The following is a 25,332-nucleotide window of genomic DNA, read 5'->3' as shown; positions in this document are numbered from 1 at the left end:
CAGTCAGTAGCCAACACAGTAGCCACATGCTCTTCTGGAACGAAGCCAGCCTGGCCAGACGCAGAATAAATTGCCACCACCGGAAATTCCTAGTCAAAATGGTACAAAATTCACCTCCCATCCAGTCTCTTCGACCGGTGCCGTTCTGCCCACGACCACGCGAAATCGACCGACCATCTCGGCGTTCGGCCATCCATCTTGGTGTCGGTGGACATTTTCAAGGTGTTGCATGAAGCTGCTCACATTGCCGAAGATAGGTGTCGTCACGCCCTCTGTCTTAGCCGCATTGTTGTTCCCACGGCCCGATTTGATGCTCCCAGTCGTCCCCGCCATATTACTTGCGGTCGTTGAGAGATGGACCCACCCCCTATTTTTCCCCTCCGCGCAACAGAAGATACATCCAAAACTTCCGAAGCTCCCATCTCTACCGGACGGTGTATCGATGGGCGCCATTCCTTTCAATGAAACATGACACCTCGCCAGGAAAGCCCAACGATACCTTATGCCGCCACCTTCGGACAGACGGACTCTAGGGTCAAAGACTCTCTCGGGCTTTCCCTTCTTCTTCTTGTCATCGGAAGTGTTTACCGTGTTATGAACAGGTCCTTCGTAATTGCACTTCTCGCACCGCCAGTATGAGGTCATTCCAGACAAGCCATGAGGGCGATTGGCGATGGCGAATGCCTTGCGTTCCATGCCGGCTTGGAGGCGAAATGCTCCTTTGCAGAAACCGAGAAGATTTTTATCAGTGGGAAGAATAATGGGTCCGGTGGTTACTAGGGGAGTGACCGAGGGAGCAGTGGATGAGGCCACGGTATGAACCGAAGGAGGGTGGCCGGACGTGGGCAATGGGTGTTTGGGGGCCACGGATTGAGCCTGGGTTAGAACCGGGGGTGGCGGGAGAGGGCCGGACGGTGGCGGCGTACGAGCTGGCTCAATTAGAATGGGTGCCGACACGGACGGACGAGACAGAAATTCTCGCGGCTGCACTGTGGTATCTGTCTGAGAACGAATTGGTCGTCGAGGAATTTCTCGGTTTACAGTCTTTGCAACGCCAAGCGAATCAGATCTCGGTTCTCGTCTTGGGGGTCTGCTGTTTTCCTGTAGATATCGCACATGCTCAAGGCTGCTGTGGTTGGACACTTGTGCTCTCGAGGCATGAGAGGTAGAAGACTGCCTTTCGGGGGTCGTTGGCTGGTACATGTCGTAAATGGTACCATTGCTAAATTGCCTGCCATCCCCTCTGGTGACATGGTCCCCGTAGTCATCTGGTCCAAACCGATCTCTTGAACCCTGACTGTGATGACCACTAGATGCCCGAGAGAGATCAGGCGACGAAGGGGTATGGCTGTTCTTACCAGGGGAGGCATATGTGTCTCGGTCAGTATCTTGCGTACCTGCCGAAGGGGTCATAACGAGTTGGCCACCGGGTTGAGGAAACATCAGCAGGATGTTGTCATCCGGCGCCAGAGCTTGAGATGACCTTCGTCGTATACTTCGGGCATCAGCTTCATCAACCCTATGCACTCCCACCGAGGGTACGTTCGCATGCAACCCAGGGGCTGGCCGATGGGCCAAGATGTTAGTGGTGGCGGTGGACTGAGGATGTAGATACTGCTCTTGAGAGCCTCCAGAACTGATCGACATTTTCCGTTCCTCAGAAAATGGTTGACGAAATGTTGGCGACATGTAAAGCTGACCAAACTGCTCCGTCACAACGTCAGGAGTGCGAGGAGCAGGAAAGACGGCAGATGAGTGAGTGCTCCGGCTGCTCGAATAGCCCAGGGACGGAGAGAGAGGAGGCAACAAGCCAGGGGATGACGAGTAGGACAATGTTTGGGGGTAGAACGCCTGTGCTTTCATGACGTCCGACAGTCGCTGTGACAGTTGGCCTAGGCAGACGCCAGCATTGACTCGACAATCATCCGACGCTGTTTGGAGCGCAACAAAGTCAAGTTCGATCCCGTCCATATACACCGTCCTCAAAGTGATGATTAAGGACATTTGTAGATTGATCAAGACATCTTTCAGCTGTTCTCGCGCTTGGATATCACCGCAGGCGTAAGGCTCTCCGAATCGTTTGAGGTCGTGCTCATAGTGGCCACGGACAATGATAGGGCCTAGGGAAAGAGATTCCAGTAGGTCTCGAGTCGCTTCTTCGGGCAATTGCAAGGAATCGCTGTTCGTTCTCTGGTCACGAATGCGCTGGACCAGTTTCGTGGCATCGTCGAAAGCAGCGATGACTGACGGGAGAGATTAGAGAGGGCCTCTCTCATGAAGGAAGAACGTACCAGCTCGAACAAGCGAGGAGATGTCCATCTCAGCCTGATCCCGCCCAGGTGAGGAATCTGAGCAAGCCAATGCTGGGGCGTGCTAGGTTGTCAAGTCATGGCGCAGATCCGCGCACGCGTTGACTGCTAGAATGCAATACATTCAAAGGGCAAAGTATCAGGCCATGAGACATGGAGAGAAGAATCGGACGAAAGCAACGAAACGGAAGACGACTCAGGACCAGGGTAAAGTCATATCTCGTTTTGCGGTCGAACAGGCGCAGGTGCGCCCAATTGCCTCCCATGGTAGCCTTGCCTTTTGAAAGTGCGGTGTTGCCTCCAAACACTGGTGAGCAACTGGGCCGTTGATTGCAACGGTTGCACAGAGCCAATTCGAGGCAGGCGAGAGGGATCTGGTTGGGCCATCACAAAGAAGATGCGGGGAGCAAATACCAGGAAAGGAATCGGCGTGCATTAGTGCCCATGGTGAATGAACAGGGAAGAGGAGATTCAGAAGACAATGTGTGGTCGGAACGAAGCTGTGATGAGGTTCGAGGCCCGCGATGGCAAGTTGCGGAGGGGCTCTAGGCACCCACCCACCCTGGGGGGGTGTATTCTTACCGAGAACAGGCGAATAAGGGCAATTGATACGCATGACCCCCATCTTTCGGCCCCTGAAAGGCTCTTTCCTTTGTTCCATGCTTTAGTACCCGCCGACGGCACGGCACCGATGCTTGGATCGCCTCTATTTCTAGTTTCACCTTTTACAAACTTGGTCAACGCTTCGGACTCTGGGGGAAGTGGATGTCACGAGAAGAACTCATTAGCTGAGTGCCCTGCCAGACAGAAGGCGCCTCGGCGCCTTGGATTAATCAAGCTAGTCAGCATCCATATCATCGTCATTGAGCTCACTAGCCCTCCAACCCGGTCTAACCTCACCCAGAGCTAGGATTCAGCTCCTCCCCTAAACTGGTGGAGATGAGACTCATGATCTGAGGTAAAGCAATCTCAACCTCGAATTCGAGAACCATCATCCTGTAACACAAACAAGCAGATCGCCAGTTAAACGAGGTAGCGAAGCGATACAAACTACTCCGTAGGATTCGTAGCCGAGCATTAACTTCCGTCGCCACCCAACTGCGAATGTCTTCTGGCACTACCAGTATATGGAGGTCATCAATCCCGGCTATGGCTTTCCCGATTGTGGGTATACGCAAGTAGTGGAGGGGAAAAAAGATAAGAAGCTTCGATGATACTTGAAGATCGATTTCGAGACATGAATGCCGCTTCATTATCTCTGAAGAGGGGCGCTAGACTTGTTGTCCTTGCCACTCAATATCTGTACACAAAAAGCAAAGAAATCTAATGCTGTTGTAACTCAACATGCTGTCCCATGCTGTCCCATACCAAACCTTATTCAACTCTTCCCAGACGCCCTCTTTTGCTGTCCTCGCTCCGTTTCCGGAAACACCTCCGGAAAAGAAAACAACGCTCCGTCAAGAAGCAAACACACGGTGCTGCTGGATTAAGCCACGGAAGAAAGGCGCCTCACCCCTGAATCTCCCGCATTCTCATATGACTCCCAGTCTTCCAAGATCTTTGCCAACCGAGGTGAGTTGGTCAGTCGGTAGACCTCCTCAAAATATTCCTTAGAAATCTCAAAAGGTCTGGCGGTCACGTTGGGGATGTACTTTCCAACTAATTTCGCCGGATCGATGCTCGTCTTGTTGATCTTCTTTAGCAAGAAAGAACGGAATGGCTTGACACCAGATCGCAAAAAGGTGCTGTGGAAAGGAACATCGATGCCCTTGAGTGGAATGACGGCAAAGCCTCGTTCGAGCTCAATTGGCTGTGGCTTGGCCTCCGTCCTCTTGCGGCACTCGCCGATGATCTCAACCAGGTGGGCCTTCACATCATCCAGAGACATTTGTTGCATCAGGGCCTGTATGTCGATCTTCTGCAGCTTGAGGACGTTAAGCACATTCGTCAAGCAGTCAAGCGCGCGGAGATCACCAGCGCACACATATTGCATGTTGGCAACATTGTAGTTGACAATCTCCACCAGCCACCCGGTGGTCTCGGCAATGTTCTCCACGACATATTGCAAAGCCTGTTCATTGAACGTCTTGGAGATACGGCTCGGATTCACGGCGCACATGGAGTAGTTGCTTCGTCCCTGCTCGTCACGCTCGACTGCAACTTGCATTGTCAGACCACGGTAAAACACGACAGACACCAAGCTCTCAATGGGCATGACCTCTGCGATTGAAGCGAGAGCAGAATATTCTCCCAAAGAGTGACCGGCAAAGCTGCTGTCACGCTGGACGAGACCCTTGGAGCGCATGTCTTCAAAGGCAGCCTTCTCCATCAATGTTAAGGCCGGCTGCGTAAATTGCGTTGCAGACAACAAACCAGTAGGTGAGCGGTATGTGTAAGACGTGGTGTTTTCGTTGATCTCCTTGAATATTTTCTCCGACTTGACAGAGCCGTCAGCATTTATGGACTCGAAAGTCATTGCCATGTAATTTTGACGAATGGCTTTGCCGCGCGGCCCTCCAAAGTGGATGGTCAGTTCTTTGGGATTGTTCTTGACAATGTTGATGATGGAGAGACCATAGTTGTCCATGAAGTGACGATCGGCTCGGTCCCACACTTCCTTGGCCACCGGGCTGCGCGCATATAGGTCCATGCCCATACCTTGCTCTTGCGAACCTTGGCCAGTGAACACATACGACGACACCGGCTGCTCAACTTCAGCTTCAGCGAGGAGAACTTTGTCGCCGGTTTCTTTGTTGGTAGTCTCAATCTTGATGATCTTGCGACCTGCGACCATGCCGACGTGCTCAAGTTTGACTTCCAAGTCATCATTGGGGAGGACCATGCCGACCAAAGAAACATGATAGCTTCGGACACGGCCAATATGGTTCTCCGCAGCCCAAGTCTCAACCAGACTCCGAACAGCAGCGCTGGAATACATACCGTGCGTGATAGTGCCAGGAAGGTTTGCATAGCTGGCAAAGATCCGCGACACATGAATGGGGTTGTAGTCGCCCGATACACGAGCATACGTCTCGTTCGAAGCCGGGGCTCTGAGAGTCAAAGGTGTCTTGCCGCTCAGAGGGATCGCGTTTTCAAAGTTGACAGGTTGGTCGATGGTCTGGCCGTTCCTCTGGAGGTAATCAATCACTGGATTACCGTGCGAGGATCCTGCTTCATACTCAACAGAAGCGACTTGAATGACTTCCTTGGTAGGCAGTTCCAGTTCGACCTGGCCAACAGTCTCGACGCTTGAAAAGACGGTCTTGTTCTTGAAACGGACCAGGCTTGAGAGACGGAACGTCAATGTTTGTCCTAGCAAGTTAATGTCTGGCTCATCGAGGTGGAACCATTCTTTGGATCGCAGTACCGCAATGTCCTTGGATGTAGCGAGAGTCACTTGCATCGGCGTCTCCTGTTTGCGTTGGAAGGTGTTCTCGTAATCTGTGTAGGTACCACGGTAGAGGAACTGGCTGGTCACTTCCATTACCGGCTGACCTCTGCGGGTGATGGTTCCGCAAACTTCGACCATTTTGCCAGACTCTTGGTTGAGCACCGCATTGATCCGGGCAGAGGTGTGAAGCTCGTCGCCGACCTTCAACGGTTCGGCACCAGGGAGCATGCGGAAGCCATTCGACAGATGGACAAGCTTGAGAAGGTCGCCATCAATGGCGCGAGGGAATATCGGTTTGGTGATAGCTTTCCACCCAACCACAATAGCAAAGTCCATGGGTGCAAATACTTCCTTACCCGGGCGGTCGACGAAAGCCTCACCAGTGTTGCCAACCGCATGCACAAAATCGGCAACGGCTTGGGTGACAATGGTTGCGCTGCCACCATCGAAGACGTTCGTAGTGGGTGTATCGAATGGCACATCCTTCTGTCCAAACCAGATCCGGTAGTAGAATTCCTTGATGCGATCATTGCGACCATCCATAACTTCATGAATAGGCGCATATCCAGTTTCTGGATGGTAAATGAATTTGAATGGGAGGGCGACTGCTTCTCCCTCTGCGGTCCTTTCTTCCCACATATTCATCAGGATCTCATTCTTGCCGAGCAGACTAATATCGAGAGTCCTGACCATCTTTCCAGACTGGCTGGGTTCTTTGACAACGATGGTGGTCTTGTAAGGATCCTTTGGATGGGCAATTTCAACAGTCATGCCTCTGGTAGGGGCCAAGATGCGCCTGATGGGGTTGTTCTGATAACGGGCACCTTGTACAAAGACGTCGGCCGTGAAGAAAGCATGTCGCCATGAGTAGCTTTTGCCAGCAAGAAGCTGAATCCAAGCATCAACATCAGGTAGCGTGGCGGATGGCGACGTTGAGAGCCTGTATGTGGTTCGAGAGCCATCGGGGATAACAGTGACACCGTCCAGCTCCACGACGCTCTCCGCGGAGGTGATGATCTTACCGCCAAAATACTCAATGACGGGAACAGCAGACTCACGTCCACCGTAGAAATCTTGAATCAAGCCTTTGATGTGATCCTGGTGAATACCATCCAAAATGTCTTTGATTGGCTCGTCCACCTTGGTCGAGTATTTCGCTGCCATGGGTCCTTGCAAGATGCAGGTTCTGCCGACATCTTGATCGACCACAGCATCCAGATCTTCGGATTGCCAGAGGGAATCTTTCTTGAACCAGAACTCAAAATTGTCGTCGAGAGAGGGAACGAATGGCACAGGCTTCTGACCACGTCGCTGGCAGAGAAGCAAGAAATGTTGGACGTCTTGCGCGTTGATCAATTGGGTTTCAGCCTCGGAGTAGGCTGCCAGAACCTTGTCCACGATAGGGAAGGGGTTTTCAAACTCAGCGTAGCTCTGGATAAGCGATGGTTTTCCCGCGCCAACCGTGAAACGTTCTTCTACTCGGCGAATGAAATCGACTGTGAGATTGCGAAGTGTAACCTCGATCCAGCGAGATTGATGCTTCACGTACATGAGCTCGACCATGCGTCGAATCACTTCAGCATAGGTCATGTCCTCAAGGTCAACCGTTTCACCAGCAGAATTCTTGCCGAACCAAACTTTCTGGAAGTCGTCATTGAGCTTCTTGATGATGTACTCGCGCTGCTTCTTAAGCTCTGCCACTCGCTTCTTCTTGTCCAAGCTGAAGATCTTCTGGTCCATCTCGGCCCAGAATTTGACACCGCGTGTCGCAAGCTTGTGAATCGGCTCGCCCATCTCTGATCGGACAGTGATGACACCACCAGCCGGCCCTTTGTAAGTTTTCTCCCATTCAGTATCATCAACGCCTTCGGCCTCAGCAATAGCTTTCTTTGCGTTGAGAGAAGTATGGGCCTCCTTTGCCGTCATCATGCGGCTACCAAAGAGAATCCCATCAAAAGGCATAGGCGGACAGCCGAATTTGCGCGACCAGGTACCAGTCAGATATGGGTAAGTATCTTCAGACCCGCCGAAGCCACTGCCTGCCACCAAGATGATATTCTGGCATTTCCGGATACGACCGTACATCTGGATAATAGGCTGATGGAAGTCTTCGAAGGAGTGGTGGCCGCCACCCCGACCACCAGTCCATTGCAAGATGACCGGGAATGTAGGGTTGGCTCTGGCAATATTGATGACCTGCTGAATGGCGTCCATAGATCCAGGCTTAAAGGCAATGTGCTTGATCCCAAGGGTGTCAATGTACTCTTGAGCGACTTCAATCGACGGCACGCCTGCACCGATTGTCAGTCCTTCAATGGGGACACCGTCGGCACGGAGCTGGGCGAGAAGTGGAATCTGCCAGCCCATAGCACGGGGGTTGACATAGATCAAGTTGACCGTGATGCCTCGCCCAGGAGGTATAGCCTTTTCGATCTTGTTCAGCGCTTCGGTCATGCTCTTTGCATTGTAGTAGCCACCGCCAGCCAGTTCAACGTGATAGCCAGCATTCATGGTCGCGGCAACAAAGTCCCAAGGCACCGTGCAGGGGGTCATGCCCGCAACCATCAAAGGTGGCACACCGAGCAAGCGCGACATCTTGGTGTCGACGTAAGTCTGACCAACGGAAGTCTTGACGAGCCTGGGTCCATGTTCTTTGACCCAGTTGGTTGCATATTTCACTGCATGCTCTTCGTCGCGATCGAAGAGTTCAGGCTTGTACCCGACCTCAGTGTTGGTCCCGTCCATGGCACCAGCCAAAATCACGCGGACTCCCGTGCCATCTTTGTTACGGTTGGTGAGGACTCCTAGACCCGAAATGCCTCCTGGGCCAAAGTCAATGATGTGAGAGGCGCCTTCAAAGACTGTAGCCTGTTCCCAGTGGACAGGATCCTGGGTAATCATACGCACAAGGTCTGGGACCACATCCTTGTCTTGCTGGGCGCGAAGATCCTCACCAGTGTTTGTGTCATACACTGGAATAGTCAAGCGAGATGCAGGGATCCTGATCTCGGCCAGATCTTCGAGGATTTGCTTGTAGGCCTCGCTCAAGAGAGGGCTGTGGAAGGGAGCAGTGATTGGCAGGAATCGGTTGACGAAGCGCACTTTACGCTCCGTGAAAGGAATACGATTCTGATCCAGACCAGTTGGAGCCTTGACCTTTCGTAGTCGAAGATTAAGACCATGCAGAGAAATTGGAGCGCCGGTCACAACGAAGTTACGGGCACTGTTCACCAAAGAAATGGCAATGTGTCGATCCTTGGGCAAATGCTCGTTGGTGGCGTCAATGTGCTCCTGAAGCTGCTTCTTGGACAGATCTCGCACTGAGAGCATAGGTGTGGGGTTACCCTCCCCAGCTTCGAGAGAGTCTTGCAGGATCGAGGGTGCAATACTTGTACGGGGATAGGCCTGCTGGCTTCGCATGCCAATCCAGAAGAGCATGGTAATGGCCTCTCTGGCGGCCTTTGCAAAGCTCTCCCACGAAGTTGCAGTGGCAATAGCGGCAGCTGTGACTACACCCTGGGAGTGGCCTGTGGTGCCATTGAACCGCTCATTGACCTCGCCGGGTGTCTTGCCGAGGACTTTGCAGGTCACTTGATAATGGGCGAGTTGAACAAGTCCGATCAGCGGCAAGCTGACGGGTGCGGAGACCAAGTAATCCGTATCTGGTTGCGTTTCCTTGTCGGCGAGCCAACTCAGAATGTCCAGACCCTTGGTGTAAAATTTGTCTGCTTTTGGACTTCTGGCCAAGGTCTGCAGCAGTTCGGCCGACGTTTCAATCAGATCTTTGGTGAATGATGGATATGTTGTGTACACCTCCCGCAGCTCCTCGAAATATTCTTCAATGTTGCCCTGACCGCCAAACACGGTGAAAATGCTCGCCTCCTCGTCATCGGCTGCTCGGAGCAGGGCTGAATCGTGGGGTTTAATGGGTCGTGCTACTGCTGCACGTCCGGCATAGTAACACTGAACGAGAAGATTTTTCTTCGCGGTAATCCCAGGTAAGGTTGCAGCCAAAGCATGTACATCGTTCGCATGCATGAAAGCTCGCTCAAACTCATTCAGAGCTACTTTGAGCACCTCAACGAAGCCAGCGGCCTCCTCGTCATCATCGACTTCAGCGGCAATGAAGCCAATGTAACGAGCGACCAGCTCAGCACTCGATGAAGGCTCGTCATCTTGAGCGAGTTCATCTGTAGGTTCTGGAAGTGAGGCATTGAAAGCATCTTTCAGCTGTGATGCCTGGAAATGGAGGCCGGTGGGTATCAGGAATGAATACTCGAGAGAACCATGCGTGAGGATAAGAGGACGGAGATTCTGGGAAGATCGAGGAGTATGAGTACCGGTCGCACCGCCGGAATACATGGTTGCTATCGTGTAAATGGAAGGTCTCTATTCTGTGCGACGATGTGAGGGAGTTTGAGTATGGAAGTGAGCAAGCTAATGCCACTTGAGACTTTGTGTGCGTGTTGCGAAGGGAATGTGTGAAGACTTGAAGGAGTGCTTGTCGGGAGATTATGTTGGAACAGGAAGCGAGTCCAGCTGGTAGGAACGATAGGATTAGTTATTGAGTGACTGGAAAAGGTGGCAACTGGAGCAACGGAAGACACTCAAGAGCAGTATGTATTGGGGGTCCTCAATGTTGGATGGATCTGATGATTTGAGATACGAATATGGCCGAAGCTGGGAGTGTCTGTTGAGTAGAGCACAAAAGTTTTTCCCGCTTCGCCGCTCCCAAACGATCCCGCCGTCAGTTCTCAGCAACCCCAAAACGCAACCAGTCCAGGCCATCCATGCCCATCGAAACCGAGCCAAGCCCAGCCTCACGCCTGCCGGGGCGCTGTGGATCCCTGCTCCCGGCGGTCCCTCACCGATTCTGAGCCAATGGTAATCCCCGGGTTGTGGTCCATCAGGTGTTTAGCCCAAGCTAAATTTTTGGTGGGCAGCGCGCTTCTGCAGGGACAGGCCACAACGGCGTCATCGGTTCCTTCTCAACCCTCCGGACGGAAGAAGGGAAAATACAAACAAACTGCTTCACTAATCATGAAGATTCGGGCTGAGGTGGATAGACAGAGTAGGCAGCAAGATTAAATCAGTCGGTACTCGCCCTAGCCTGTTACTTAGTTGTTTCTTAGAGCAGAAAAGGATACTGTGTTCTTTCAAACAATCCATTACCCAGGGAGTTGTGACTTCAACTTTACGTAGCTGTGCAGGTGCTTCTCCAATTCCCTGCTTTGCTCTAAAGTCCCCGGGAACCTACTGTGGTGCCAGGCTGCGGAAAAACCCTGCCTAGAGATTTTTCGCCGCCCCAAAATTTTTCGTGGGGGAGCCAGACTTGCAGCCGGCCAGCTTCGGCCTATCCACAGTGCCCACTCTTTTCCCACTGCTTTCTCAACCTTCCCATTCTCGCCGTCTCCAACAAACGCTGCAGATGGCAATGGTTCAAGCTTATCAGGCTGATTCGTGCATTGGACCAACCGCCAACAGATCTCCAAGCCTTCTGCCCTGGTGCTGAGCGGCGGTCATTTTTTTCACCATCTCCGCCCGCAGTTGGTTACAGCATCCCATCCGCAGCTTGACAGATTTCATCCCAACCAAAACCAAAGCGAAATCGCCATAACATACCTCCTCGCCGCTTGTCCCCTTCGGTCTCCATATCCTATTCAACCCTCTCGTCCGTGGACTTATCACCGCCTTGTTGCGGATTACTTTTTTCTCCCCGAAGCCACAGGACAACTGAAGATTGAGGTTTCAAATCATTTCATCACTTTCCTTCCTCCGCACCCGGTCCTTCTTCCTCCTCTCCTTCGTCCCCATAATAGCTAGCAATCTGGACTCTCAGATCAAAGCACAGTTCCTTCACTCGAACAACCTGTGCTCGCCATTGCCCTGCTCTGATTAACTTCATCCAGCACCGGGCAAACAGGTCGACGTGTGAATCCGGCCTCCCAGACTTTATACGAGAACTCTCCAGTTATCCTGAATTTACCACAAACTGCCAACATGCGTCCCGAAGTCGAGCAAGAGCTCGCTCACACGCTCCTTGTCGAGCTCCTAGCATATCAATTTGCCTCGCCAGTCAGGTGGATTGAGACCCAAGATGTTATTCTCGAGAAAAACAGAACAGAAAGAATTGTTGAAATCGGTCCCGCAGATACCCTCGGTGGCATGGCCAAGAGAACCCTTGCCTCCAAATACGAGACCTACGATGCTGCCACTTCATTATCGCGACAGGTGTTGGCGTACAACAAGGATCTGAAAGAAATATACTACGATGTAGACCCGGTGGAGGAAGAGGCTGCTCCAGCGGCTGCCCAAGCTTCATCATCCGCCCCGGCATCTTCAGCACCTGCTCCTGCTTCTGCTCCCGCTGCCGCAGCGGCAGCCCCCCCACCAGCAGCCAGCGCTGGACCTGCTGCTGCAGTGCCAGATGCTCCAGTTGGAGCCGTCGACATTCTGCGGGCGTTGGTAGCCCAGAAGCTCAAGAAACCGCTCGCAGATATTCCCCTTAGCAAAGCAATCAAGGATCTCGTTGGTGGAAAATCGACCCTGCAGAACGAAATTTTGGGTGATCTGGGCAAGGAATTTGGTTCAACACCTGAAAAGCCGGAAGACACTCCTCTGGACGAACTTGGAGCCTCCATGCAATCCACGTTCAATGGCCAGCTGGGGAAGCAGTCACAGTCCCTGATCGCTCGCTTGGTTGCCTCCAAAATGCCCGGTGGCTTTAACATCACAGCTGTCAGAAAACACCTTGAAAACAGCTTCGGCCTTGGGCCTGGCAGACAGGATGGTGTTCTTCTGCTCGCTCTCACTATGGAGCCAGCCTCGCGGTTAGGCTCGGAAAATGATGCCAAGACCTATTTCAGTGATGTGGCTCAGAAGTATGCTGCTACAGCTGGAATCAGCCTCTCTTCCGCTTCAGCTGCCCATGCCGCCGCCGGTGGTGCTGGCGCTGGTATGATGATGGATCCGGCTGCTATCGACGCTTTGACCAAGGACCAACGAGCTCTGTTCAAACAGCAACTCGAACTGTTGGCCCGCTACCTCAAGATGGATCTGCGTGCTGGTGACAAGGCTTTCGTCGGCTCTCAAGAGGCCAACAAGGCTCTTCAAGCCCAACTTGATCTGTGGAACACTGAACATGGTGAATTCTATGCTTCGGGAATTGAGCCCTCTTTCAGCCCCTTGAAGGCCCGTGTTTATGACTCCTCATGGAACTGGGCACGACAGGATGCTCTCAGTATGTACTACGACATCATTTTTGGCCGTCTCAAGGCCGTCGACCGAGAAATCGTTAGCCAGTGTATTCGGATCATGAACCGGTCCAACCCGACCCTCATTGCATACATGCAATATCACATCGACAACTGCCCGACCGAGCGTGGTGAGACCTATAAACTGGCCAAGGAACTGGGAGAGCAACTCATTGAAAACTGCAAGGACGTTCTCAATGAGGCACCAGTCTACAAGGACGTCATGGTCCCTACGGGTCCTCAGACCACTATTGACGCTCGAGGCAACCTTGATTACAAAGAGGTCCCTCGCCAAAGTGCCCGCAAGCTCGAGCACTATGTGCGTGAGATGGCCGAGGGTGGCAAGATCTCCGAGTACAGCAATCGGACCAAAGTGCAGAACGACCTTCGCAATGTCTACAAATTGATCCGGAAGCAGCACAAGCTATCCAAAGCGTCGCAATTGCAGTTCAACACCTTATACAAAGACGTCGTTCGTGCTTTGGCGATGAACGAGTCGCAAATCATGCCGCAGGAAAATGGCGACATTAAGAAACCTGGCCGCAACGGATTGCCTCGAGCCACCATGAACGGAAATGTCAAGCAAGGCAAGACCGAGACAATTCCGTTCCTCCATCTCAAGAAGAAAGAGCCACATGGCTGGGGATATAGCAAGAAGCTGACTGGCGTCTATCTTGAAGGATTGGAGAACGCTGCAAAATCAGGCCTGACTTTCCAGGGCAAGATGGCGCTGATGACTGGTGCTGGCGCCGGGTCCATCGGAGCTGAAGTTCTGCAAGGTTTGATCAGTGGTGGCGCCAAAGTCGTCGTTACGACCAGTCGTTACTCGCGTGAAGTTACCGAGTACTACCAGTCAATGTATGCTCGATTCGGTGGCCGTGGCTCTCAGCTTGTCGTGGTGCCATTCAATCAAGGAAGCAAGCAAGACGTGGAAGCCCTCGTTGACTATATCTACGACACCAAGAAGGGTCTTGGCTGGGATCTAGACTACATTGTGCCTTTCGCCGCCATCCCTGAGAATGGTCGCGAGATCGATAGCATCGATTCCAAGTCGGAGCTTGCTCATCGTATCATGTTGACCAACCTAATCCGTCTTCTTGGTTACGTCAAGTCAAAGAAATTCGAGAACGGATTCAACACTCGACCGGCTCAAGTCATGCTTCCTCTCTCACCCAACCACGGTACCTTCGGGAACGACGGTCTTTACTCCGAGTCCAAGCTCGCCTTGGAGACTCTCTTCAACCGCTGGTCTTCTGAGAGTTGGGGTGACTACCTCACAATTTGCGGCGCGGTCATTGGCTGGACTCGCGGCACCGGTTTGATGAGTGGTAACAATATCGTCGCTGACGGGGTCGAGAAATACGGTGTTCGAACCTTCTCCCAACAGGAGATGGCCTTTAATCTTCTTGGCCTGATGTCTCCTGCCATTGTCGACCTGTGCCAACAGGAACCCGTCTTTGCCGATTTGAACGGCGGTCTGCAATTTCTGCCAGATCTCAAGGATTTGATGACGAAGCTTCGCGCCGAGATCATGGAAACTAGCGCCATTCGACAAGCCGTTACCAAGGAGACTGCCTTGGAGAACAAGGTTGTCAACGGTGAGGACAGCGAAGCGCTTTACAAGAAAGTTACCATTGAGCCTAGAGCCAATTTGAAATTCGAATTCCCCGAGCTCCCTGACTGGCAGAAGGAAGTAGAGCCCCTTAACTCCAAGCTCAAAGGTATGGTTGACCTCGACAAGGTGGTTGTGGTCACTGGCTTTTCTGAGGTCGGACCTTGGGGCAACTCTCGTACCCGATGGGAAATGGAAGCCTATGGTGAGTTCTCGTTGGAGGGCTGTCTTGAGATGGCCTGGATGATGGGCTTGATCAAGAACCACAATGGGCCTCTCAAGGGCAAATCGTACTCTGGCTGGGTCGATGCAAAGACCGGCGAACCTGTCGACGACAAAGATGTCAAAGCCAAATATGAAAAGCACATCCTCGACCACTCGGGCATTCGTCTTATTGAGCCTGAGCTGTTCAACGGCTACGATCCAAAGAAGAAGCAGCTACTTCAGGAAATTCAAATTGAAGAAGATCTCGACCAGTTCGAATCGTCCAAGGAGACTGCTGAGGAATTCAAAAGACAGCACGGCGACAAGGTCGAGGTCTTTGAGCTCGAATCTGGCGAGTACAGTGTCCGCTTGAAGAAAGGCGCGACACTTCTGATTCCCAAGGCTCTCAGATTTGACCGCCTTGTCGCTGGTCAAATCCCAACAGGGTGGAATGCGAAGACATACGGTATTCCGGACGACATCATCTCGCAAGTTGACCAAGTCACGTTGTTTGTCCTCGTCTGCACAGCCGAAGCTCTTCTTTCAGCTGGTGTTACCGACCCATACGAGTTCTACAAGTACGTCCATCTGTCTGAAGTTGGCAACTGCATCGGTTCCGGTATCGGTGGTACCACCGCACTTCGTGGCATGTACAAAGATCGCTTCATGGACAAGCCTGTTCAGAAGGATATTCTCCAGGAATCTTTCATCAACACCATGGCTGCCTGGGTCAATATGCTGCTATTGTCGTCAACTGGTCCAATCAAGACCCCCGTGGGTGCCTGTGCGACGGCTGTTGAGTCGATCGATATCGGGTACGAGACCATTGTTGAAGGAAAGGCTCGTGTTTGCCTTGTGGGCGGTTTTGACGATTTCCAAGAAGAGGGCTCTTACGAGTTCGCGAACATGAAGGCCACCAGCAACGCCGAAGATGAATTCGCACATGGCCGAACTCCGAAGGAAATGTCCCGACCCACGACCACTACTCGAAATGGATTCATGGAATCCCAAGGTTGTGGGATGCAAATCATCATGTCAGCTCGCCTTGCTCTAGATATGGGAACACCTATCTACGGCATCCTGGGCCTCGTCTCCACTGCCACCGACAAGATTGGTCGATCTGTACCGGCTCCTGGCCAAGGTGTGTTGACCACCGCACGTGAAAACCCGGGCAAATTCCCGTCGCCTCTGCTTGACATCAACTACCGCAAGAGACAGCTCGACCTCCGCCGACGTGCCATCAAGAACTGGCAAGAATCGGAACTTATGTACCTCCATGAAGAGGTTGCGGCTATGAAGGCTCAAGCCGGCTTTGGTTTCAATGAGGCCGAATATATGCAAGAGCGCGCCGAGCACATCGAACGTGAAGCAATCCGCCAAGAGAAGGAGGCACAGTTCAGCTTGGGGAACAATTTCTGGAAACAAGATCCCGCCATTGCTCCTCTGCGCGGTGCCCTGGCCACCTGGGGCCTCACGATTGATGATCTGGATGTCGCTTCCTTCCACGGTACCTCGACCGTTGCCAACGACAAGAACGAATCTGAGGTTCTTTGCAAACAAATGGCTCATCTTGGTCGCAAGAAGGGCAATGCCATGCTGGGTATCTTCCAGAAGTACCTGACCGGTCATCCCAAGGGTGCCGCTGGTGCCTGGATGTTCAACGGCTGCTTGCAAGTCCTTAACAGCGGTCTGGTTCCTGGAAACAGGAATGCCGACAATGTTGACCAGGTGATGGAGAAATTTGACTACATCGTCTACCCCAGCCGATCACTGCAGACCGATGGCATCAAAGCGTTCTCTGTCACGTCTTTTGGCTTCGGTCAGAAAGGCGCTCAAGCAATCGGCATTCACCCCAAATATCTCTATGCTACGTTGGACGAGGCCGAGTTCCAGCGCTATAAGGTCAAGGTGGAGGCCAGACAGAAGAGAGCCTACAGATACTTCCACAACGGCATGATCAATAACACCGTGTTCGTTGCGAAGACTAAGGCGCCATATCCGGACGAGATCATGCAAAAAGTCTTCCTCAACCCCGAGCAGCGTGTGGTCGCCGATAAGAAGTCCGGCGAGCTGATCTACCAATCGGCGCTCCCGAAGAAGACCCCAAGCCCTCACGCTCTGGAGACTAAGGCCATGCTTGAGTCGCTGACGCAAGCCAATGCCACGGAAGGATCCAAGATTGGTGTTGATGTCGAGGACATCCGAGCCCTCAACATTGAGAACGAGACTTTTGTGAAGAGAAACTTCACCGAGCAGGAACGGGCTTACTGCAACAAAGCTCCATCTCCACAGGCTTCATACGCAGGACGGTGGAGTGCGAAAGAAGCAGTGTTCAAGTCTCTGGGGGTGTGCAGCAAGGGTGCCGGTGCCCCTTTGTCGGACATCGAGATCCTGGCTGACGAGAACGGTGCACCCAGAGTTGCCCTCCATGGTGCGGCGCTGGAGGCTGCGAAGCAAGCTGGTGTCAAGAACGTGAACGTTAGCATCAGTCATAGTGACAGCCAAGCGATTGCCGTCGCTGTCTCCGCGTTCTGAAGGGCTCGAAGAAGCGATGGAGTAGGATTGTACAGTTGGTGGATGATTTAAAATAGCGCGAGTATGGGATTGCTGGGTTGGAGTCTCGTTGGGTTTTGGTTGACTTTGGTGCTCAAACTGGGGTTTGATGGAAACAAACGGGCTTTTGTGTAACCAAGAGCCTCAGGACTGATGCATGGGGCATAATAGATTTCCTGTATCTAAATACAGAATTCACTCTGTGTATTCTTCCCCTCGGTATACTTCGGGAATCCTTCAAAACGAAATGTCTTTTTTCCTTCTTCTGTCGCCATGTTATTGAGCACCCGGGTCTTTTGTCAACTTCCACCTCCTGCACCTCAATACGCTCACGAAAAGGTCGAAAAGGCTCGGGCCTTGGAGTATTTCCTCCGTTGGAAGATCACTCAATCGAAAATAGACTGATCAAGCACATCGCTCGCTCGCTCGGCGTAACTGTCAAAAATACAATTTGGCCGAGAGAAGCGCCGGCGCCTTCCCATGGTTTCAAGCCGTCTGTTGCTATAGGATTCCTGGCCTCGAAAGAGTCAAAATATTCTAGAGGTAACCAGCATGCTGTTTTCCACATTCCTCTGCTTCTTCAGCCCTCACTCAGATAAATTTTGAATCACGCCAGTTGTACTACACCCTGGTCTGTCACTCGAAGCGTTTACAGCACCGTGTCTGATCCATTCTCGATGAACAGTTTATCTATTGAGCAGCAGGCTCGTGCCGCTAAAGCATACATCCTCCAGGAGTTGAGAAAGACCGAGGATGGCACTTCGATTCTCGAGGACAACGATTTCTCCGCCAGGCTCGACACGAACTTCATCACCATTTTTGCCATCTTCGCTGAGCTATACGGTTACAGACATGACTGTCTCGATCAGCTGGTCGATCTGATAACTATCTGTGGAAAGAGTTGGCAAGACCGATCCCCTGATTTACAAAAGATCGATAAGCAGCGAGAACTTGACCTCGACTGGTACCTCTCGAACCAGATGGTAGGAGGAGTCTGCTACGTCGACCGCTACGCCGGCAGCCTGGCTGGTATCAAAAAACGCATTCCCTACTTCAAAGAGTTGGGACTGACCTATCTCCATTTGATGCCCCTGTTCCTGGCTCCTCAGCCTCTCAATGACGGAGGGTATGCGGTGTCGAGCTACCGTGACGTGCAGCCGGATCTGGGGACGATCGATGAGCTCCGAGATTTGGCCACCGAATTGAGAAAGGCCGGCATCAGCCTCGTGCTTGATCTCGTGTTCAACCACACCTCCAGCGAGCACCGGTGGGCAAAGAGGGCGGTCGAGGGCGATCCTGAGCATTCAGCCATGTACTGGATCTTCCCGGATCGCAATGTTCCCTCAGCGTTCGAACGTTCCACACGGGAGATCTTCCCCGACGACCACCCGGGCTCTTTCATCCAACTACCAGACGGCCGATTCGTATGGTCGACATTTTATCACTTTCAATGGGACCTAAATTACTCAAACCCAGCCGTTTTCATGGCCATGGCTGGGGAGATGCTGTATCTGGCCAACGTGGGCGTCGACCTCTTCCGGATGGACGCCGTCGCATTTATGTGGAAACAGATGAACACAGACTGTGAGAATCTCCCAGAGGTCCACAAACTGCTCCGAGCGTTCAACGCCCTGTGTCGGATCGCAGCGCCGTCCGTGCTTTTCAAATCCGAGGCCATTGTCCATCCGGATTGCGTGGTGCAGTACATCGACCGATCCGAGTGCCAACTGTCATATAATCCGCTCCAGATGGCCCTCACATGGGAGGCGCTGGCAACCAGAGATGCGTCAATGCTGTCCCAGGCGATCGAGCGCAGACACAATATCGCTCGGGGCTGTGCATGGGTCAACTACGTCCGATCTCACGACGATATCGGCTGGACGTTCTCTGACGAGGACGCCAGAGAACTCGCCAAGGACGGTCGCAATCACCGGAAATTCCTCAATGCGTTCTTCGTGAATCGTCATCCCGGCAGCTTTGCCCGGGGAGTGCCCTTTCAGGACAATCCAAAGACGGGCGAGTGTAGGATATCCGGCACCACAGCTTCTCTGGCTGGCTTGGAGTCAATGCAAGACCACGCCATTGAGCGGATCCTGCTCGCATACTCCATTGCCATGAGCACGGGTGGGATCCCGCTAATATATCTGGGAGATGAAGTCGGACAGCTCAACGACTACAGCTACCTGAACGACCCAGCGAAAATGGACGACAGCAGATGGGTGAACCGTCCCTGGTATCCCGAGGGGCGCTATGCCGAACGACATGATGTCGACACCATCCCGGGTCAGATATATGCAGGGATGAAGCACCTCATCCACTTGCGCAAAACGACACAGGAACTCGCAGGAGGAAGGGCGATTGGGTTCTACTCCGGCAATCCCGCCATCCTTGGGTATCAACGACCCGGTGCGAATTCGAGCGTATTGTGTCTCTGCAACTTCTCGGATGAAGCCCAATGGATCGGACGTGACCGGTTCATGGCGATGCCTGCTGAGGCGAAAGATCTGGTGAGTGGATATGTAATCAACCTGCGGAACGCGGGCATCCACATGAAACCGCATCAGTTCCTGTGGTTGAGGATTTGAGCATTGGAGACAGTACAAACATTTTCCTAGCCGATACTCTTTACCGGGGTTCCCCGTCACAGGGATTACCACGGGAGAGAGAGGCTTGGACCACTAATTCTCGGTAGCTAATAGGGCGAGCCAAGTACAGTGTATATACATGATAGGCGCGTAATGTGTGGAGCAACGCACATTTCTTTCCAGCTAAACCTCGCAGCAACTCCCCCAACAGTCCTGGTATCGGTCGAATTAAGTGTCATCAAGTGTCATTAAATGCTCCTATCCTGCTGATGCCGCATGTCCCAGTCGCATAACCAGGTCGAATCTCACTGTCACTTTTATCCACGTAGATGCAGACACAGAAAACCAGTCTTGGAAGCAGCCTGAGTAATTTTGGTGCCTCATCCAACTTGAAGCAAAGGTAATCTTTTTTTGTGACTCGGAGGAGCAACTTCGCACCCAAGCTGTGGTCGGAAAACCAGACAATGGATGAGCTGGATGCCCTCCTCGACTCGCTTATCGAACAGCGCAAGGCCCCGGAAGCGTCGTATCTCGACAGCAAACATGAGAAGACCTTGAGAATCGACCCCATATCGGGAAAGGGCCAAGGGGTGTTCGCGAAACAGTTCCTGTCTGTCAAGGAGCCGATATGCACATTACCCTATCCGACCATGATGGCTATCGACTCGGACTTTTTGCCGACGACCTGCTACCACTGCCTCGTCGTCACGGAGAGTCCGCTGCCCATCCCCGGGTACGGCCACGCATCGGTCCAGCTGAAGATTTGCAATGGTTGCCACGCCGCCCGCTTCTGCAGCCGAAACTGCCAGGTCGAGTCGTGGCACGCGTACCACAAATTCGAATGCAAAATCTTTAAACGGGTGCAGAACAACCTGCCCCCAGCCCTCCTGCGGGCAGTGCTACGGGCGGTGCTCCTCAAGGACCGCGACAAGGTGCCGAGTGGCGAATGGCACCGAATCACGCAGCTGATGTCGCACGAACAGATCCTTGCGGCGCGAGGGCGGTCGAACTTGACGGACATGGCCGAAGGGATCAAACACCTGGCGGCGTCGAGCATGGCTATCGAGACGATACAGCGACTGATCTTCATCATGAAGTCCAATGCCACTGAGCTTCCTACGCCCATCCAGGGCGGTATCGGCGTCATGCTGGAGCCTCTCGTGGCCAAGTTTAACCACAGCTGTGAACCCAATCTGGCTGTCCACAGGCCTCAACACACCATGACCAGCGGCTGGATGAGCTCGACGCAGCTCTCGGACGATGAACGGCGGACATTCATCCGCGTCATTCCTTTAAGAGATATTCAGCAGGACGAGGAATTTTTCAATTGTTACATTGTACCCACGGCGTCGGCGAGCGCCAGGAGAACGAAGCTCATGGAGGACTACTTCTTTACGTGCAATTGCCCCAAATGTCTTTCGGATATGAAAGCCGCTATGGACCTCGCTGCTGAGCAACCTAGCCTCCCAGATCAATTTGATAAGTGGGTTGAGTCTGTTGAACGCCATATGTCGCGTGAAAAGCGAAACCCTGATGCCTTCCGGAGGGCTGCAGCGAGCATGGACAAGTCAGACCGGTTTTTCGACTACCCTGCCCTCTATACGACGGGGAAGTTTCCTGAAATGGCGATGCGACTCATTCTCGAGGCCTTGAAATACCAGGCCTTCGACGAAGCTCTGGTGAACGTGCTTCGGATTTACTTCCTCGTAAACCCACAGCGCTTTGTTGGTCGGCACAACCCGACCAACGTCTACACGATCTTCCTCATGCTGGACATATTCGATGTGCTCCTGGGAATCTCGACTTCGTCCGGAAATATTGCCGGTGATAAGGTCGAGAAGGCGCTGCAAAACCTGTCAAATCGAGGACTGGGCAAGGACGGAGTGATGTACTGGCGACAGAGAATATGTGCAGATTTGAGGAAGAGGTTGGAGGCGAGCGCATTGACGGATCTGCTGGCTCTGGTCCAAAAGCGCGAGGAGCGAGCGAAGCAGATCAGTGACCAGGACACTCTTTCCCAGGAAGACGGGTTGATGGAACGGGCCGAGGGCGGGATGAGGGCTGTCCTAAGGCTGGACGAGACAAGGTGGGAAACTGTGCTACAGGAGACGGGGTGTTGAAGCCCGGGGTAATACGTCGATGCCGAAATCTGACTATATGATTCGAGCCTTGCCCTCGCGAACAAGGTCCTACCCCAATTACTCGCTGCTCAAGCCATCAATCTAGGGTAAGAAAAAGTTCCTTGAGCGAAGTTCTACGCCAAACGAGAAGGCCGAAGTCGCAACAACAATATCCCACAAACGACGACTGGAACAGCTCCGCCACATCACCGCCACCACCACCCCCGCTACTGCTCAGCGTCGCTTATCAACTCACAAAAGGAAGCCATAGATTAAGTGAGGCCCACTAGGCTGAATTCAAGGCCCAGACGATTCTTCCCAACCTTTTGTTGTCCATGATCTTTCATAGCCTCGAACACATAGACATGGCTCCCTCTCCACATTCAGCAAGATGAATCGCTGAACCAGGTAACGTTCCCCTAGAATAGAACGCGATCTATTTCTGTTATCCGGACGCTGGTGACGATAAAATGCAGGCTGCACTGGCAGATAGTTGTTTAAATGCACCTGCTACCTCTACTTGTATAGCTGGACGGCTGGTGTCGCCGCCGTCTTTTCGGTTACACTAATTTTTCAGCTTGCTAAAGTTATAGTAGCCGGGCCCGGCACAACACTGCCTCCAATAACCATGAGTATTCCAGCGGTAACCCTAAAAGCACTGTGGCTTAGGAGAAGATCCACTCCAACCCAGGCCCATTCCATTCTCGATGTGACTTCTGCGTGTATTCCTGGGACATTCATCCTAAGAATCGCAGAGACAGCGAGGAGAAGCCACCGATTGACTCTGTAAGGACAGGTGCTGATGTCAGGAGAGCCAATCGGCAGTGACTTTCTATGAACCAGTTGCAGCGATTCCATGACAATAGAAATGACATTTGTCCTTCATTCCGTGGAACAACACCTCATATCCAAATGATCGTCTCTGATCCGGAGCCACCAGTACTCCGCGAACGTGACACCAATGGCCCAGCTCGATCAGATCGGTGCCCAACGCCTTCGAGAGATGATCCTGGCAGACTCCGGTGCAGGGCTGACTCCCCAATTGCTGTGCGCTCGATGTCGAACGTACAACATTGAAGAGTGGCTGTTCCCCTCTGAAACCCCCGATTTCGACTTGATGGACGCGTTTCGGTGGCGGGACCATCAGCTGCCATGGTTACGCTTTTTTCAAAACTTCTCGACGTGTGCCTTCTGCCACCTGGTGCTCTTGGGATTGGCTCACGACCCGAACTTTGCGAGCCTGAAGTTTTCAGCCGACCTGGCCTGGGTCTCTTTCACGCTGATCAGATCAGGCACGGTCATTACGACGGACATGGGACTCGGGCCCGTGCAGAACCACACTCAGGAGGGTTTGAGGCGGATGCGGCATGGAAACAGCTCTCGTCGTATCGTGAGGCATCTCAGCATCCAGGGAGTCTCGAGCGGAATTAGGGCCACTGCCGATTGGTTTCCGCGATCCACAACAGGGATGTCGCAGGACCAGCTGCTAAGCTGGCGCCCTATGGCACTACGAGGACGGGCCATCGACCCTCGTGTTCCGCAGCTGTGGCTTGAGATGTGTAAGAAATTCCATGGTAATAAGACCTGCGGTCCAGCGCCGTGGACCGATATTGCCCAAGCAGGTGTTATGTTCATCGACGTGGAAAGACGCTGTATAGTCGCTGCTGACTCGCCCGTACGCTACTGCGCCCTGAGCTACTGTTGGGGCGATCTTATCAGTCAACGTGATTTCCTCAAATTGACGAAAGATACCAAGGCGGTGCTGACCAAGGAGAATGTGCTTACGGACGAGCATCCTTTGCTCCCCCTCACGATTCGAGATGCGATACTGTTCACAAAGACCATTGGCTGCCGCTATCTGTGGGTGGATGCGTTGTGTATCCTGCAAGACAGTGAGGAAGACATGCAGGCGCAGATCAATCACATGGACGAGATATATGCACACGCCACGCTGACCATCGTCGCTGCCGCCGGCAAAGATGCCTGGGCGGGTCTCCCTGGCGTTCGTCAAGACTCACGTACCGTTCGACAGATAAACAGGCAGATATCTGGCATCACACTATCCTCGCGACTTCCGCACAAGGATCGCATCTGGGCGATATCGGAGAGCGGTTGGTATCAACGAGCTTGGACTCTGCAGGAACACTTTCTGAGCCCGCGACTTCTCTTCTTTACCCAGTATGAGATGTTCTGGGAATGCGGGGACACCGTATGGGAGGAAGGGACCCATTGCGAGAGCTGCCTCTATCCACACACAGACATTGAAGGCCTCAGATTGACCCGACCGGCGCGCGACAACACGCCTTTCCAGAGGTGGGCCGAGCTGATGAACCTCGTGTCCAGGCGGGAACTTGGACACGAGGAAGACAGGCTTCGATGCATGCAAGGACTGCTCAACCGGCTACGGCCTGACTTTCCGGGCCAGTTCTTCTGGGGGATGCCGGTCGCCTGCCTTGCCTCAGCGTTACTATTCCACCATGGTGTGTGGCACCAAGCTCCTTTTGAGCGACGTCAAGGGTTTCCAAGTTGGTGCTGGGCGGGGTGGCTGAAAACTGCCGTCTCATCCGTGGTCGGGGCCTATGACAGCGGCTTTAGTGATGACCGTGGCGATGACGGACGGGGTGTTGACGGACAACCTGAACCATCTTGGGTACGCAAAGAGGTCGCCTACTTCAAAATTGGCGAGGACGGTAGGAGATGGCATGAGCTTCCGGCTGCGTGGTTAAGCGGTGATGGCTCTGCCTTCTATCAACAGTCGAGAGATAAGTGGATGGGAGAAGGCCAGTATCTCGTCCGCGACGAGGTCAGGGAGCAGCTGGCGCAAGCACAGGTGCCGCTGTCGCATGCACTCGGGTTTTGGACCCAGAGTGTCCGCCTCACCGTCGACCGAGACCTCAAGGTGAAGAAGGGTGACAAGAGGGGCTTTGGAGGCTCCGAGGACTCGTATAATGGCTATGTTGTGCGCGATGACATGGGCAAGAGTATCGGCGGAATCAGTCTGACCCCCGAGTATCGCAGTACAATGTCAGAGCGACTTCTATTCATCCTCATCGGACAGAACCGTCGCTGGCACCACAAGCTCGGTCCTCTGCTGGATCTGCTCCATGTGGAAACTAAGGGCGGCATCACCTACCGAGTGCAGACTATTCGCGACGCCGCCGTGCGACTCGAGACATGGCAGCGCCTGAGTCCGAGATGGGAATTCGTTCTCATGGCTTGAACGGGGAGGCTCACTTTGCTCGTGAAATACTCTGTAGTTGCCAGTGCGGAGTTGTTATACCTGTCTGACGTGTATATAAGGCCCG

At 53.0% G+C, this 25,332-nt stretch overlaps 6 protein-coding genes across 6 annotated transcripts; 4 read left to right on the top strand and 2 right to left on the bottom strand.

The window, feature by feature from the left end:
• Positions 1 to 93: 93 nt before the first annotated feature.
• Positions 94 to 2,319, bottom strand: AYL99_05499 (hypothetical protein; the record flags this gene model as incomplete). The annotated part of the gene is made up of 2 exons (XM_018837011.1): positions 94 to 2,243; positions 2,292 to 2,319. 2 exons carry the CDS (start codon positions 2,317 to 2,319, stop codon positions 94 to 96), a joined length of 2,178 nt encoding a protein of 725 aa, XP_018693864.1.
• Positions 2,320 to 3,795: 1,476 nt separating this feature from the next.
• Positions 3,796 to 10,062, bottom strand: AYL99_05498 (hypothetical protein; the record flags this gene model as incomplete). The annotated part of the gene is made up of 1 exon (XM_018837010.1): positions 3,796 to 10,062. The coding sequence occupies one exon, from the start codon at positions 10,060 to 10,062 to the stop codon at positions 3,796 to 3,798; it is 6,267 nt and encodes a 2,088-aa protein (XP_018693863.1).
• Positions 10,063 to 11,700: 1,638 nt separating this feature from the next.
• AYL99_05497 (fatty acid synthase subunit alpha) lies at positions 11,701 to 17,304 on the top strand (the record flags this gene model as incomplete). Its single annotated transcript, XM_018837009.1, has 1 exon — positions 11,701 to 17,304. The coding sequence occupies one exon, from the start codon at positions 11,701 to 11,703 to the stop codon at positions 17,302 to 17,304; it is 5,604 nt and encodes a 1,867-aa protein (XP_018693862.1).
• A 695-nt stretch (positions 17,305 to 17,999) lies between these two features.
• Positions 18,000 to 19,907, top strand: AYL99_05496 (hypothetical protein; the record flags this gene model as incomplete). Its single annotated transcript, XM_018837008.1, has 1 exon — positions 18,000 to 19,907. One exon carries the CDS (start codon positions 18,000 to 18,002, stop codon positions 19,905 to 19,907), a length of 1,908 nt encoding a protein of 635 aa, XP_018693861.1.
• Positions 19,908 to 20,371: 464 nt separating this feature from the next.
• On the top strand, positions 20,372 to 22,027 carry AYL99_05495 (hypothetical protein; the record flags this gene model as incomplete). Its single annotated transcript, XM_018837007.1, has 1 exon — positions 20,372 to 22,027. One exon carries the CDS (start codon positions 20,372 to 20,374, stop codon positions 22,025 to 22,027), a length of 1,656 nt encoding a protein of 551 aa, XP_018693860.1.
• A 961-nt stretch (positions 22,028 to 22,988) lies between these two features.
• Positions 22,989 to 25,247, top strand: AYL99_05494 (hypothetical protein; the record flags this gene model as incomplete). The annotated part of the gene is made up of 1 exon (XM_018837006.1): positions 22,989 to 25,247. The coding sequence occupies one exon, from the start codon at positions 22,989 to 22,991 to the stop codon at positions 25,245 to 25,247; it is 2,259 nt and encodes a 752-aa protein (XP_018693859.1).
• Between the last annotated feature and the right edge of the window lie 85 nt (positions 25,248 to 25,332).

This window comes from Fonsecaea erecta, assembly GCF_001651985.1.
Source record: "Fonsecaea erecta strain CBS 125763 chromosome Unknown Scaff4, whole genome shotgun sequence".
Lineage (NCBI taxonomy): Eukaryota > Fungi > Ascomycota > Eurotiomycetes > Chaetothyriales > Herpotrichiellaceae > Fonsecaea > Fonsecaea erecta.
This window is presented reverse-complemented; position numbering and strand designations above follow the sequence as displayed.